The 14,663-nt window shown below is 44.3% G+C and overlaps 1 protein-coding gene across 7 annotated transcripts in view; it reads right to left on the bottom strand.

The window, feature by feature from the left end:
* PPP3CA (protein phosphatase 3 catalytic subunit alpha) overlaps positions 1 to 13,353 on the bottom strand; it is a 322,003-nt gene extending 308,650 nt beyond the window's left edge. For 2 of the 7 annotated variants that reach the window (XM_059172149.1, XM_059172160.1), the window contains exon 1: positions 11,721 to 12,544. In XM_059172149.1, the coding sequence (XP_059028132.1) occupies positions 11,721 to 11,778 (58 nt within the window). In that variant the 5' untranslated portion in view covers positions 11,779 to 12,544. Of the gene's footprint in view, positions 1 to 6,265; positions 6,325 to 8,795; positions 8,854 to 9,514; positions 9,573 to 11,720; positions 12,546 to 13,250 lie in introns of those variants that run through there. The other 5 variants (XM_059172188.1, XM_059172170.1, XM_059172179.1 and 2 more) reach the window with 5 other exon arrangements.
* Positions 13,354 to 14,663: the final 1,310 nt, after the last annotated feature.

Here is a 14,663-nt window from a genome sequence, read left to right as displayed (position 1 = left end):
GATGGACGGATGGATGGGGAGATGAATGGCCTGATAAGTGAAGGGAATAATATTTTTAACAGCCATTTGATACTCAATAATGGATTATTTAATCCATTTGCCAACTGGGATGTTACAATTCTATCACCCTTGAGGTGAACAGATAGAAAATTGAGTGATATAAGAAGCATGGGATATGAATTCTTCAAAAGGAGACATGAACATTTACTCTCAAAAAGTCTCCTGAAACACAGGATTCTTCTTGAATTCAGTACCACCCAAAGGCCGAGAAAAATTTAGTCCATTCACCAAATTATTTTTTAAAGATCAGTTACTTATGAAACGTCTTTCAAAGAAAGCCAAGCTCATCCTAAATAACTAATCATAGTATTTTGGGCATGGCCCCTGGGAGATGTTTGAGGAGACAAGGCTGCATAGAACTTGCTGAAATCACCCCAGAGGTGCCTCCCTATGTGTTTCAAGCTCTATCCGATCAACAGATGTGGCTAGTGAAGGTACAATCTCTGACCGTTCTTGCCAACCTTTCTGTCGAGATGCAGAGGACATGACATTCCCTTGCACAAAACACAAGCATGCATGAATCCAGACTCTAAGAAACTTTCCTCAAAAGTGTTCATTGGAACAGAGCAAACACTTCAAGAATTATAGGGATGCAGAAGTCCCACTGTGATCAGAGGTGCACCATTACACGTAATGCAAGATCCCCACAATAGCTGCAGCTCTGTCCCTTCCTCTCCTGCATGAGGAAACATATGGGAATGCAAGGGGAAAGTAGTATCTTAGGGTTGAACATGAATCCAGTCTCGTTTTTATATAGGTATTTTAAAATAAGTCATTTGCAAACTTTTGTACGCTGTTGTCAGGAGCTGTTAATACCTCACAGCTGAGTGTAACACAGAAATGTGTTCTGACACCATAGTTGGAAGGCACTGGCCTCTTTTAGGCCTCAGTGAAACTTAAGCGAGTTATCCAATTACAATCGAACTCACTGGGTTAGCCAAACTCAATGGCCATAGGAGCTGTTTATCACCCACCTTCAAAAATTGGGTGGCAGAGGAGGCAGGTTTGGCTCTAGGCAAGTGGGGTGCTGAGCTGCCTTCATGGTGGTGTGACTTGCGAAGTAAACAAGGGACCTGGCCTGTCCTCTGTTACCACGCTAACGGCACCGTCGTGTCAAGCTATCTTGCTGCCCTTATTATTGGCTTATATTACAAATAGAAGCAAGTAAAATAAAAGCAACACCTCCAGAAAGTCATGCATCTGCTACTCAGGTGTTCTGGAAAGCTCTACTTATGGAGCAGGTTAGGTATTTGACACCTGAAAGCTGCAGTCCTGGGAGAGGATACAAGGGAGGGGAATTTCAATAGGAAGGACAGGAGTAGGAGCATCCTGGCAGTGGCAGTCTGCACCCAGCCAAGGGGCATCAGGAGATGCATACAAGACTGGGACCACCCAGTGAAGGACTAAAGTTTCAGGAAGGTTAAGGGTCAGCATAAGGAAACAGAAGAGCAGAGCAGAGGGCTTAGGCAATTAAGCTCAAGGTGATGGAGGTTCAATGAAAATAGCTTAGCTTATCACACTTCTCCATTTTCCAAAGACCTTAACAACCTGCATGGTTTTAGAGAAAGGCTACTGGGCTGGGGAAAGACCCAGAAATGATGTCACACGGGGTACAGCTAGAAGACTTAAGAACATGAAAGTTGTTTTTAATATCAAATAAGCTCTCTTATGAAAAACAGATAAGGCCCATTTCATGGAACTCTGTGGGGCAATGCTAGGAATAATGACTGTGTACTCCAGAGCATTAGACTGGTATCAACCCTAAGGAAATACTCTGGCAAGCAGAAAGGAGAGCAGGTCTTAGTAAGTAGGAGCTCCTCACAACATGTGTTCATGAAACAGTGGGATTACCACCCATCCCAGAGGCTGGACAGGACATTCCACAATGGGGATGGCCTGGGCGAGATCACTATTGTACCTTCAAAATCTCAGTTTGGCTTGTTCGTTTTCTTTGGTTTAGAAGTTTTACTTCTCCGTCCCTCTCACCCTACAGAATTGGGAGGACTGGCTTCAAGCCAGATGAGTGGATTTCCAAAGTTTCTTCCAGCTTCAGAATTTCATAATTTCAGATTTAGATCATATTTACAATCCAAATAAATGAGAATCCTTTATTCTCTCCATTCAGAAGTTTCCCCATAATCCGTGCCAGTCTTAAATGTCCATAACTGCTCTCAAAAAAAAAAAAAAAAAAAAAAAAAAAAATTCACCTAAATCCTGGCTCCTTCCCAATCATGTTTCTTCTTATTCAATTGCTAGTAGTAATAATGTATGAGTGTGATCCACTGTAGAAAGAAATTTTCATACCTATAATCTATAGTTAAATTACCAGTCAACCTCTTCTTATTCAGACTGAACAATGTCTCAGTTCCTATCATAATTTTAAGTTCTTTCATCACTTGGGAAAGGGGGAGGAAACTTTTTTTTTCTTTTTAAAGATACTGGAAGTTTTCTGCATCTGTTTCTGAAAGTTCATGTCAAATGAGTACACAGGTACTGAGTTCTGACCAGAGGTGAAGGTACCAGAGGTATCACCTCCTGACTGCTGAATGCAAATGGGCAGAAGTTGACAATGATGTGATTTTATGTGGGAAACTACCGTTTCCCTAGCCTTCAACTCCTTGAAGAAAAAGTATTTTTGCCCTAGAGAAACAGATGAAATCCTAGCCCATAAATGGGAGCTTGGAAAGCCCTGGCAGCCTCCTTTAGCAGAGAGGCATTGGACCAAGTCTGGGCTAGCAGGTCCATGGTCTCTTGTAAGGAACAGACTGAGAGCAGATGCCTCATCATACCCCCTCCCAGCTGATGTGGACCCCAGGGCTGAGCGATCAGGAGAGGTGACTCACCAGCAGTCTATACTCACGTGATGTGCCTGAAGATTCTGTATTAGTACTACATAGACATCTCTTTCGTAGGCCTACAAGCAGGTTTCATATCTCTGTTCTGATTCCTAAGTGTATTAGCTCTTACTCATTTGCATTTGTGTGTTTTTCTAAGCGAGCAATATAATCAGGCAGTCTAATCCGAGCCTCCCAAAGGCTTGTCATAGCAGTTCTCCTTCAACTTGGTATCATCACCAGTCTTCCTCTTGGAAGAAAAAATCACCCCTCTTCAAGAAACTTGACCTCCATGCCCTGTAACTGACAATAAGCCCCTGAAAACCAAGCACATCCTGGGGGTAAGCCACTCCTGCTAGTTATGCTTCCATCAGTTGTCTTTAGGGCAAAAACAAACAAACTCAACTAACGAAAGAAAGCATTTCAAAAACTCAGGCGAAAACACCCTTCTACAAGACTGGCGCTTGAGAATCCGGAAACTCACCAGAAGTTTGGGAGCTGCCCATGATTCAAGATCCACAAAATTTCAAAATAGAAAAGAACCCTATAATTTAGAAATTAAATCCCTCTTCCCCTTTATCGGTTATTCTGCTCATTTAGCAACCACGTATGGAGGGTCTAATCTATAGTAGGCATTGTACCAGGGCTAAACATACTAAGTAAAGCCAGGCCCCACTCTCCTGGGCTCTCTACTTCCTGGGAAGGAGACAGATAGGTAAACAAATCTTCACAGAGCATGCTCTATTCAAGGTGTCCTCTGTGACAATGAAGAGGCTGAGCCCCTTTACTCCAGCTAAAGATACCAGGAGATGTAAGTCCCAGAGGAGGCAATATCTGAACCAAGGCTAAATGATGAGAATTAAGTGATGACAACTGAACTGTTACCATGACAATAATCAAACCCACACAGAGAAGGGACGCAAGTACTTTATTGACATTAATATGCACAGCAGACCAACAATGCCAGGTGTAATGAAAAAAAATTTTAATTCCTTTGTAAAAAACAAAATAATAATAACAATAATAACACAAGCTTGGAAGTCCTGACTCAGCTTCTGTCACTGTAAGAGAATATATTGTGTTTTTAATTTAATTTGATAATACGGCATAGCTTACAGGATGTTTAAAAACAAATGTCAACAGATGGCTTAAAGCCCACTTAGCAGAATATAAGGAGTCAGCAGAGTTGGTGCCACATTTTTTTAACTTCTCGTAGCCCATATATCTTCCTACCTGGATAGAATCCAGTGACATTTTGGGGGCCAGAGGAGGGCAAGAGGAGGGCAGGAGGTTATGCTGAAGAAGGCTGCATTTCTAAATTATAAAAGCATTACAGAAAATGATAAATTGAGATGTAAACAAAGGAAGAGGGTTTTTTTCTGGTCTTGGTTTTGTTTGTTAGTTTTCATGGAATTTGCCAGGTCCTTTTCTCTTCAAGTCCAAATCTAAACAATAATTAAAAAATATTTATCACCCAATATGTCAAACACTAAGTGATTAAGATATTTCTTCTCACCTGTCAAAAACTGATCAGTCTATAGAGAAATACAACAAAAACTGAAAGAAAGCTTTCAAGTTCAAACTACTCTGTCATGGTGAAAAGGATTTAGCCTTTTAAACTCAACTGGCATAAAGCCAGTCCAAATGACCAAACAACAAAACTGCCCTCCACCTAATTATATCACCTTATTAATACCTCCTCCTCATACTGTATTTCCTGATATGGCTAGAGAACAAAGCATTCCAATTAGCCATACAGTCATCGTATAGAATCATTTATAAAGAATCAGAATATAATGAGCTCAAAATAAACATATAATCTGTCTCCATTTATTGCTTTAGGAGGCACACGTGAGAACTGTGCAATGTCCAAAGTCATCTGACAAGTGATTCAGTGCATAAGAAGCAAGGCACTGAGCCAGGCCCCATTGGTTCAATGACCATAGTTTTCAAACTAAAACTCTGAACAGACATATTAACAGATCATTTGTACCTTCCAAGCATATGTAGCATCCTGGAAGATTAAACAATGACGTATTAGAGCCTCCTAAACGTTCGAAGGCTACATGGAGACAAATGAATATTTTAAATCAGAAGTAGTAGCTCCTCCCCGAAAAGAGAAAAAAATAAAGTGGCTCTAGACAGTTACTCTAGGAAAAGACTCCAAGTCTTAGAACCTTAAAGCTGGTGGGATTTTTTTTAATTTAGCTCCATATAAATAAAACTCTGTCTCAACATCAACCACCATTCTTCTGGTTTATAACTGTAAACTGACAACTCTGTAAGGTGGTATGTCATAATCTGAGGCAGTTGCAAACATAAATCTCTGGTATCTGTTTGTTATGCTTCTGCAGACATTCGCAGAATTTCCAGTTCCAGGAGATAGTTCGTAGAAAGTCAGATAGACCATCATATTTTGCTGTGAGGCAAAAGCACGGATTAAGGAAGTAATAAGAAGATAAACAGAAAATTCTATTTTTCTCTAGGATGGTCTTACAAAGAATACATCTAATTCCAAAAATGTAGTAATTTCATAACCGATTACTGCTTCCTTGGTTTTTGTTTTTAATTTCAAGGTTTCGGCTACTGCACGTACATCTGTGAAATGGATTTGAGATCCCAGCCATAGGTCTAAGTCCTCAAGCTGACAGTCCAGCTGATTTAAGCCATTATTCAGAACACCTGACAGTAAAGAAATATGAAATGTTTTATTTGACTTCATATGAAATATAATTGATGGCTTATCAATGATACAGCCTGCGTGAAGACAGAAGATGGAAATACAGTAAAAAATAAAACGAGTTAAAAATACTGCAAATATCAAGACTACTAAAGACTTAGTTTATAAATTGAAATCGTGTTTCATTGTCTACATTCCCACCTGATGACTATTTTTGAAAAAGGAATAAAACCCTAAGAAGTGTTGGCTGGTATTTTCATTTGATTGTTCTTTAGAAATTAATAAAATCCTCAAACCAGGCCAACGGTATGGGCCATTTATCTGTATTTCAGACAAAGAGGCTTATTATAACAACCTTCAAAATAAAAGTAAAAAAAACTTTTTAGCAGGAGAATATGGTATTTCCGTGTACATATATGAACAGAAAATAATGTTTAACAGTTTTTGTTTAGTAAACCTCATGCCATGATCAAACCAGATTATAACATTTATCATCAGAATTTATATTTCTGCTAAATACAGATACAAAAGCTTCTTCTATTACAGTTATTTTATATAGCTAGTAATTCAGTAAAATTAAGTTTGAAATAAAATGTGATAGTTTAAATACACCAAAAGAAGTCACAGTTTCAAACAGATTTTCAAGAGAGAAGAGCATCTCTGCTAAAGGAAAGAATGTGCTTACACTTACCTGCATTCTAGTCCCACCTGTGACCGACCATTCTATCTATTCTGTCTCCATTTCTTCAACTATAAAATAAATGCCACCATAAGCTACTGTTGCAGACCCAAGGCATTCACAGATTTCAATATTAATCGTTCTGACTATTCTTGAGTGACCCTGAAAATACATTAACACATTCTCATTTGTAATTCTGTGTCAGCAGTGACCAAATTGCCATTCCCAGGCAAGGGGAGCAAGCATGACCACTTGGTCTCTCAAATTCCACTTGAGGATCCTCTAGTTCTCACAAGTGAATGGAGAGTACAATTTTCCATTTGAGGAAAATAGCCTGTGACTTATCAAATATAACAGGGCAATTACAGAAAGATGGAATTCCAAATCTCACTGTATCTCTCTTGAATATCAAGAAAGTTGCTAAAAGAGTAACAATATGATTTCTTAGTATTTACCAAGGTTCCAGATCATGAATCACCATCATTCTCTATAGTTCTGGAGTGTCCAATATTTTCACAAAACTTTCCAATTGTAATTTAACTGAATTTGCTAAAAGGAGGGTATATCTAGAATAATGCTATTTTCCAATGAGGTCACTCTAAATGGATTCTTTATTTGGTTTCATAATTAGTTCCAACTTTACACATGGCTGACACAGAAAAGATATGGAAAAGTGTAAGAGTCCAATTACAAAAGTTACAAGCATACAGTATATCAGAGTCATATTTCATATTTCTAAGATTATAAATAAAAACAGGTCATACTTAAAGAAACAAAGAGACTTAAAATACAAAATAGACTTAAAAAGGCATATTTTTAAACTAATACAAACAAATGTTGGAGGAGTAAACCTCTAACTAGATTCTAAGGCGTTACTTTTTTCACATTTTATACTGGATGTCTTAAAATACATGGCTCATTTAAAGTAGAGGTTCTTTCCTCCAGTTTCCAAAAAATATTATTTTTTACATGTTAATCTTCTAATAGATGGCATTTTAGAATCACTGGAATTTCCCTGAATCATAGTCTTAAGTTTACAAAATGCCTTAAGCCTTAAGTTTACAAAATGTGTTGAAAACCATGTTATATTTACTTTATAGTAGAAATCCTGAAAGAAAATACTAATGAATAGATTAATCTAATTTGTAATTAATAGCATTAATTGACATGCTATTCAGTATGTCCTGAAAAGAATCTGTTCTGTTAAGTATATTAACCATGCCCAAATCGTGTTTATAGTATTAATTAGATTAGCAGACCCCTTTCTTCACATCCAGTGCTGATGTAAATTTAGCCACCAAACACTGACGTTTAATAACACTGAATTAATGAGGTTTTACTGTACTCAAATGGAAAACCAGATACATAGAATATACACGGAATAACTGAACTGATGATAATAAATCTAAGTAAAATAAATTCACAATGAGCTCTTCTTGACACACCACAAAGAAATGGCATTAGTTAATACTTTGTTTCAAAATCCAAAACTGATGATGATTACTTATGTAGCATATTTTTATTTTCTTCTTAAGCAGTATTACTATCTCATTCAGCTAGAAACACTGGTGGCTTGAATCCTTATTTATTTAATATTTTGCTTAGCTACCAGCTTCATGATTATATGATCTTAGATACCTTTCCAGAATTTCCCTATGTGTATTTTGTCTTCAAAAATAGTATATAAGCTGGCAATACAGAATAAGACAGCATGTTTTGTTTTGTTTTAATTCCCCACAGCCAAAAGTAACCTGACATACAGCACAAATTCCCTATCTACAGTTTTTGAGAAATTCCCCAAAATTCCTCCCAGGAATTTACCCCCCATCAACCTGCCATGGTATCTGGAATTTCTACTGTCAAAATCAGTTTGGGTTAAGGTAAGAGGCCCATTGGAAAATACTTAGAGATAGGAACAAAGGGAAGGGAAAGCGATGCAACAAAGCAAGACACTCATCACATACAATTTAATTTCCTCTAAGTGTATGACTTTTGTGTAGCAAAGTTCTAAAGCCAATAAGGAGTGTTAGGGCCAGTTGAGGAGTTAAAGGCAGGAACAGGCAGGGAGAAATGAACAAAAGCCAAAGTTTGAAACCAGGCCTGTGGAGCACCGCTTCAGAGAAAATCCAGACTACGTGGTGTGCTGGCGGAAAGCCGGGAGAGTGGTTATTCTTCTATTTACTGCCCTCCATCTTTTGCCATATAGCTATACATATATTTTATTTCCTTAAAAAAATGTAAAACAGTAAATGGATCAAATTATTCTGATTTCCAATGAAGGGCATTACCAAGATCTTGTCTATGAATTTTTATACTTTCCATTGTTTTTATCGAAGAACAGTCAAAATGAAACAGCACCAGTTTTGCTAAATGAAGTAACTTTTTTCCTGAGGTAACCTAAATGAATGCTTTTTGTCTCCAATGCTGCCATTCCCTTTCATTTTTAAAATTTGGAAAACTGATCACAGGCTCTGAATACACTCTAGAAGATGCTACGAACCTGAAAAATTGCATAGTTAGTTGAGACTTAAACTCAACCTACCTTTCTAAAGCTGCATTCTGGAAGTACAAATCAAGAAAGCCGTCACATCATGGTATTACTACAAACAAAACCACAAGCACAGCTTTATTTGTAAATAGCAATTTGTTATACAACAAAAGCCAGATGACACTAATGCAGATAACTGTAAACAAACACCATGGCATGCCATGGTAATAATGACCCAAATACTTATTTCTATATGTAACCAAATACTACTATCTGTACTTTGTAAAAGGAGAGAAAGCTTAAGGAACACAAAATTTTCTCAAGGATAATCCTTTCCCTGCATTAAAGAGTCAATCCCAGACCACTGAGATTAAGTTCTAACAAAATTTCAAGTCATGGTTCCATGAACTATGTCTTATCTAATTTTGTAAATTCAAAAAAATCATTTGGTCATCTGTTTTCCATTCATTATACATGCACTCTCTACTCACTAAACATGTGTATAAGTGGGGAAATACTATTTCTTAGAGAACTGATAATCAAAATAGACTACCATTTCAAACAATTAGTTATAAAAATCATATATGAGACAAAATGTTGGATCCACCTTTCGATAATGCCTTTTAAGCCAACAATATAAAGTCTCTAAGAAAGCACAAGAAAAATAGCATCCCCACCTTAAAATTACAATTTATCAATAAAACTTTTCTATAAACAAAATTTCACATTCAAAATTCATATCAAGATCCTTATCAAAACAAATGCAAAATTACCTTTTCCTATTTTGAGACTTTCCTATGCTCCTATATTATCCACATGTGCATTTCAGTTCTGCAAAAATATGTAAATCATATTTTTGGAATTATGGGGTGTTTGTGTACTTACAATAAAGAGTCATTTATAAAAATGTTATAATACAGCATTGGGAAAAGCAAGACAAAATAGGCATGGAATGGATGAATGGGCTCCTTCACAATAATTGGTAAAGACACCAAGCTAGAATGCATGGACAATTATTTTTACATTCTTCCCTGCTTGACAACTTTACATTTACAGGGAGAAGCCACATTTTGTGATTTAAAACAGGGACCCTGAACTTACGTGTGCACATATGAATGTTTTTTATTTGTTGACACATTTACTGCTATCTTTTGAATCGTAAGCTTTACATTACTTGTTTTGAAAACAGGCAATCTCAACATACAGATTGGAGTTACACCTAAACTTCACACTTTAGGAAGATACTCCCATAGCTCAGCAAAAGGTCGTAATTTTTTTAAAATGTCAACAGAAAACCTTAATACATAGCCTAGTTCTTTTGAATGAATTTGAATTCACTGTTTCAACCTGAGGAGCTCTGCGTGCAGAAAGAACAGCTGTGCATCTATAGCCCTACTTGCAGTCATTACTGCAAGGGTATTTCCTCCTTATTTTGATGAGTCTATGAATACTGCATTCAAGCAGTAATGATTCTAATACAACCAAAACAAGAAAAGATACTTTATTCCTTCTTTCTTAAAAAAACAGAACACAATATCCCCCATCACCAGGAACACACACACACACACACACAAACTTTAAAAACTGAGCACATGTGCATGGAGCAATGACCAGCTCGGACACCCCAGGCCTTCTGTCTCATGGTCTCAGGGCTGCTGAGTTACTTCACCTAAGTGCTCATGGGGCAAATGACTTTATTGCCTTGCATTCTACTTGCATGGCCGCATTAAATACTATCTCAGTTTTACACACAACACGCACACACACAAGCCACACCAAACAGTGCTGTTTCCAATTTCTGCGGCCCCTTGCGCGCCTAGCCCAGACCTCATCCCCGCTCTGCTCCAGGTCTTAACACCAGGGACGAGGGACACTACTTAATCCTGGCGGATCTGCTCCGTTGCCCCATCCTTCCAGGATTCGGAGGATGGTTCCTACCCCACTCCACCACGGAACACAACGAGGACGGCGGGTTTTCCCGGGCAAGAAAGACCAGTGGCGGTCCCCTTCCTCACCCCCACGCAACCCGGCTTCTCTTCGCCAGAAAGCCCAGGGGCAGGAGTATACACGATCCCGGGGCGGGGAAAGGAGCCAATAATAGGAATCAAATAGCCCGTTAACAAGGGGGTGCCAGGGCACGGAAGAAGCGAGAGGGGTGAGGTTACCACGCGGGAGGTGTGCTCCAGCGGGGAATCATTCAAGAGCAATGACAGGTCGGCGGGGGAAGGCTCGGGTGGCGAGGGAGGTTGGAGAACAGCTTTTCGTGTCTTTCTCAGGGCCTGCGGGGGAATCCCGGGGCGGCGGCGGCGGGGCTCTCGGGTCGTTCCCCGCCTCCCGCGGCCCCCGCGCGTCCCCTCCGCCACCCGCTCAGCCTGCGGCCGCCCCCGCCCCGCACGGAAGGAAGCGCCGGGCTCCCCCCACGCTCTCCCGCTCTCTCGCGAGTCCTGTGCAGGCCCTTTCAGTGGGAGGGGGAGGGGGCGCGGAGGGAATTGCTGCAATGGAGCGCCGAGAGAACCCTGCCCGAGCGAGGCAGTCGGTGGAAAGCCACGGCCACATAAAAATGCCATATTAATTTTTTAAAAGCCATAAATCACCCCTCCCTCTGCAAAAGAAAATCATAAACCCGATCCCATGCAAGCCTGCGAGCAGCCACCCACTTCCTATTTCTGTCACAGCAGCTACACCCTGCCAGCAACCACCCCCCGGGCGCCCCCTCCCGCCACCGCCACCCCCGCCGCCGCCTCCCCGCTGCTCAGCCATTTGCCAACTGACGCCCCCGTAAATAAAAATGCCCCAAGTGGGGCCGGGTGAGAGGCTTGGGGGAAGGGCGCGCAAAGGAGGGGGGTTCGAGGGTTGCACAATATCCTAGAAGGTCCGTGGCTGGAGCAAGGAGAGAACCGGAGGCGGGGGGAGGGGAGGCAAGCCGTGAGGGTTCCTGCGGCACACGGTGCACCCGGGCGACCGCGGCGCGCCGCTTACCTTTCACCACCCTGTCGGTCGTCGACAACTTGGGATCAATTGCCTTGGGCTCGGACATCTCCAGCCGCCGGGGGACAGCGACGCGCTGCTCGTCCGTCCTACTGCACACCCCGACCGGACCGGCGGGCCAGACACTCAACGCCGCCGCCGCCGCGCTGCAAACCGCTCGGCTGGAGGTCTGGGCTCTGAGCTGGCTTTAAAGTTACTGCCTTCTCGCGCGTCCCTCCTCCTCCACCTCCTCCACCTCCTCCTCCTCCTTCGCCGCCGCCGCCGCCTTCACTCCTCCTCCGCCGCCGCCAGCCCCGCCGACTCCGCTCCCGGCTGCGCGTGTGTGGTGGTTATTTATTTATTTTCTAAGCACGCCTCTTGGTTCTTCTTTTATTCTTGGGGGAAGGGGGATGGGGAGGAGAAGCGCACACAGGAGCACCCACCCTGGCAAGGAGACCGGGCACCGCGGAATGGAGCCCCACGCGCGCACTCTGCCGGGATTAAGACCGATCACATGGGAGGGCCGGGGGCGAGAGAGAAGAGGCAGGGCCGCCGATGTCAGTGCCACCAGCCGTGCCTCGGCGTCCCCGGCGGCGGAAAGGCGGCCGCCGCTGCTGCTGCTGCTGCTGCTACTGCCGCTGTTGCCGCCTCTGCTTCCCCACACCAAGCGCCACCGCTCGTCCGCGGCCGCCGGAGACGTCCCGCCGCTGCGCTCGCCCGCGCTCCTTTCTGCCACCCCGCGCCGCTCCTTCACTCACACAGGCACAGCCGCGGAGCTCGGCAGACACAGTCCTGGGCGCAACCTACCCTCCTCCTCCGCCGCCGCCGCCGCCGCCGCCGCCGCCTCCGCCACCGCGCCCGCCTCCGCCTCCTCCCCTTCCTCCTCCCGGCCCCCGCCTCCAGCGCCCCGGCAGCCTCCACCTCCCTGCGGAGCCGGCCCCCCCACTCCCCGCCCCGGCGTCGAAGCTCTTGGCACGCATTGGCTGAGAGGCGCGTCATTCACTGCTAGGTAGCGGCCTCCCCGCTCGCCCCGCCTCCCGCTCCTCCTCGCCGTCCCCGCCTCCCGCTGTTTTCTCCCAGCTGCCTGGCCAGTGGGCCTGCTGCCTCTGCCGCCCAGTCCCCGCTCAGGTGTCGCTGTTGCTGGCAGGCCCGGATTAGGGAAAGAGAATGGGGAGGGGGTCGCGGCTGGGAGGAGAGGGGCTGTACTCTGCCCCCCGCAAGCCCATTTGGCATCGGCCCCTGGACCCCGCACACTCCCCCGCGCGGCTTTGGCAGTCGTGCGTTGTCGGCTGGGTTAAGCCGCAGTGTGAGTAGCCAAGCGCGGAGGGTGTCTCCGGGTGTGTGCGTGGCCCTCAAGAGGGCAAGAAGGAGGGAGGCAGGGAGAGGAGGGAAGGGGGTGGCGGTCAGAAGCACCGAGAGAGGGCGGAGGAAGGAAGAGCTCGGGGAGCTCCGGGGCCCGCGGCACAGCTGCTGTCGCTGTCGCTGTCGCTGCCGCAGCTGTCCAGGGAGGATCGCCAAAACGGCGGCGAATCAACAACTTACCTTGGGGAGTCGGGCTCCTCCTGTGATGGGTGTATGGTGGTTTTTGTTACTGGGCTTTTTCTGTGGGCGGTGTGGTGGTTACCAGTGTTTCCCACCCGTGCATCCACACCTTCTGAGGAGGGGGCCGCTTCTGAGCGTCGCGAGTCAGGGACGTGGCTGAGTGTGCCGGGCGGGCTCGCCAAGGAGATGGGGGACGGGAGTCCAAGCGATCCCCCAGCAACTTTGAGTCACCCGGGACTGCCCTGCCGATCTCCAGGGAGAAATGAGGGGGCGGGAGACACACCGCAGAGGGTCGCCTTTTCCCTGTTCACAGGCTCACGCAGCCAGTGGTCAGGACTGGTGGCACCACACCTCCCTTCTGGCTCCTTCCAATCCTCCGACATCCACTTGGTGCTCCCGATGTGTGCGGGGCCCTGAAGCCCAAGGCGGATCTCCACTGTGGTCCCTTCGGTTGGGAGAATAAAGGAGAGAATGCTAGGCGCGGGAGGACAGCGTGACAATGGCCCAACAGCTCCTTTCTGACCTGCCTGCCCCACCACAGAATGAGGAGCCAATCTCCCTCTGTCCGAAGGTCACCTCCGCTCACTACTGTCCTCTCTCTGACCAACCGGGCAAAGAGATTGGAGCTTGCTTCTCTGTGAACAACAGAGAGCTGAATAAATTTCTCACCCTCCAGCCTTCCTGTTATATTTCTTAATTCTTCAATATCAGGGTTTTTTTTTTCCAACTTCCTGAATTGGACAATGAACCCAGGAAAAAAGCCTAATCAAAGATTTAGGGGAGCTAGGAGATGGAGCCAGGAGACTGATTAGATTAGAGTTCAAACTTGAAAATAAGTTTGAGAACTTGACTGATGGTGCTTATGTATGGCTTGAAGAGTATAGCCTTCAAGGAACAGGACCTCACAGTAAAAGACAGGGAGCTTCTGTGGAAGCCTTCTAACAAAAGGAGACCATATAGAGTGTGTCCCACATATTTAGGGAGGCTGCCACCAGCTCCAAGATTCTGCTGCCCAATTCACAACCCCAGGACAGCATGTGGTGATTAGGCAGACAGTGCATTCAATAAATATGTATTGTGTTCCTTTAACATGCTAGGCACTGTGGTAGGTAATTTGTGTGGGGTGTGTGTGTGTCTGTGTCTGTGTGTCTGTGTGTGTGTAGGGTGTTGGGGGGGGGCAGTTATTTGAAAATGGTCCTTGCGCTCAATAAAGCCTAGAGTCTAGTAAAACTGTCATAAAAATAGGAGCTCTGAGAGGCCACTGTATCGCCTCAGGAAGTAGTTGTTGAAAACAGTCTCCTGAGCACCAGCAGCCCTAGTTGCTAAGGCAGATTTGGGAAGTTGGTTCCTAGCCAGATGGCACAGAGTAAGTAAGGCAGGGATGCCAAGCCTATGGGTGAAGAAGAGAGCCTG

This window comes from Mustela lutreola, chromosome 1, assembly GCF_030435805.1.
Source record: "Mustela lutreola isolate mMusLut2 chromosome 1, mMusLut2.pri, whole genome shotgun sequence".
NCBI classification, from domain to species: domain Eukaryota; kingdom Metazoa; phylum Chordata; class Mammalia; order Carnivora; family Mustelidae; genus Mustela; species Mustela lutreola.
The sequence above is the reverse complement of the archived record's forward strand: the minus strand, read 5'-3'. Positions and strand labels throughout refer to the sequence as shown.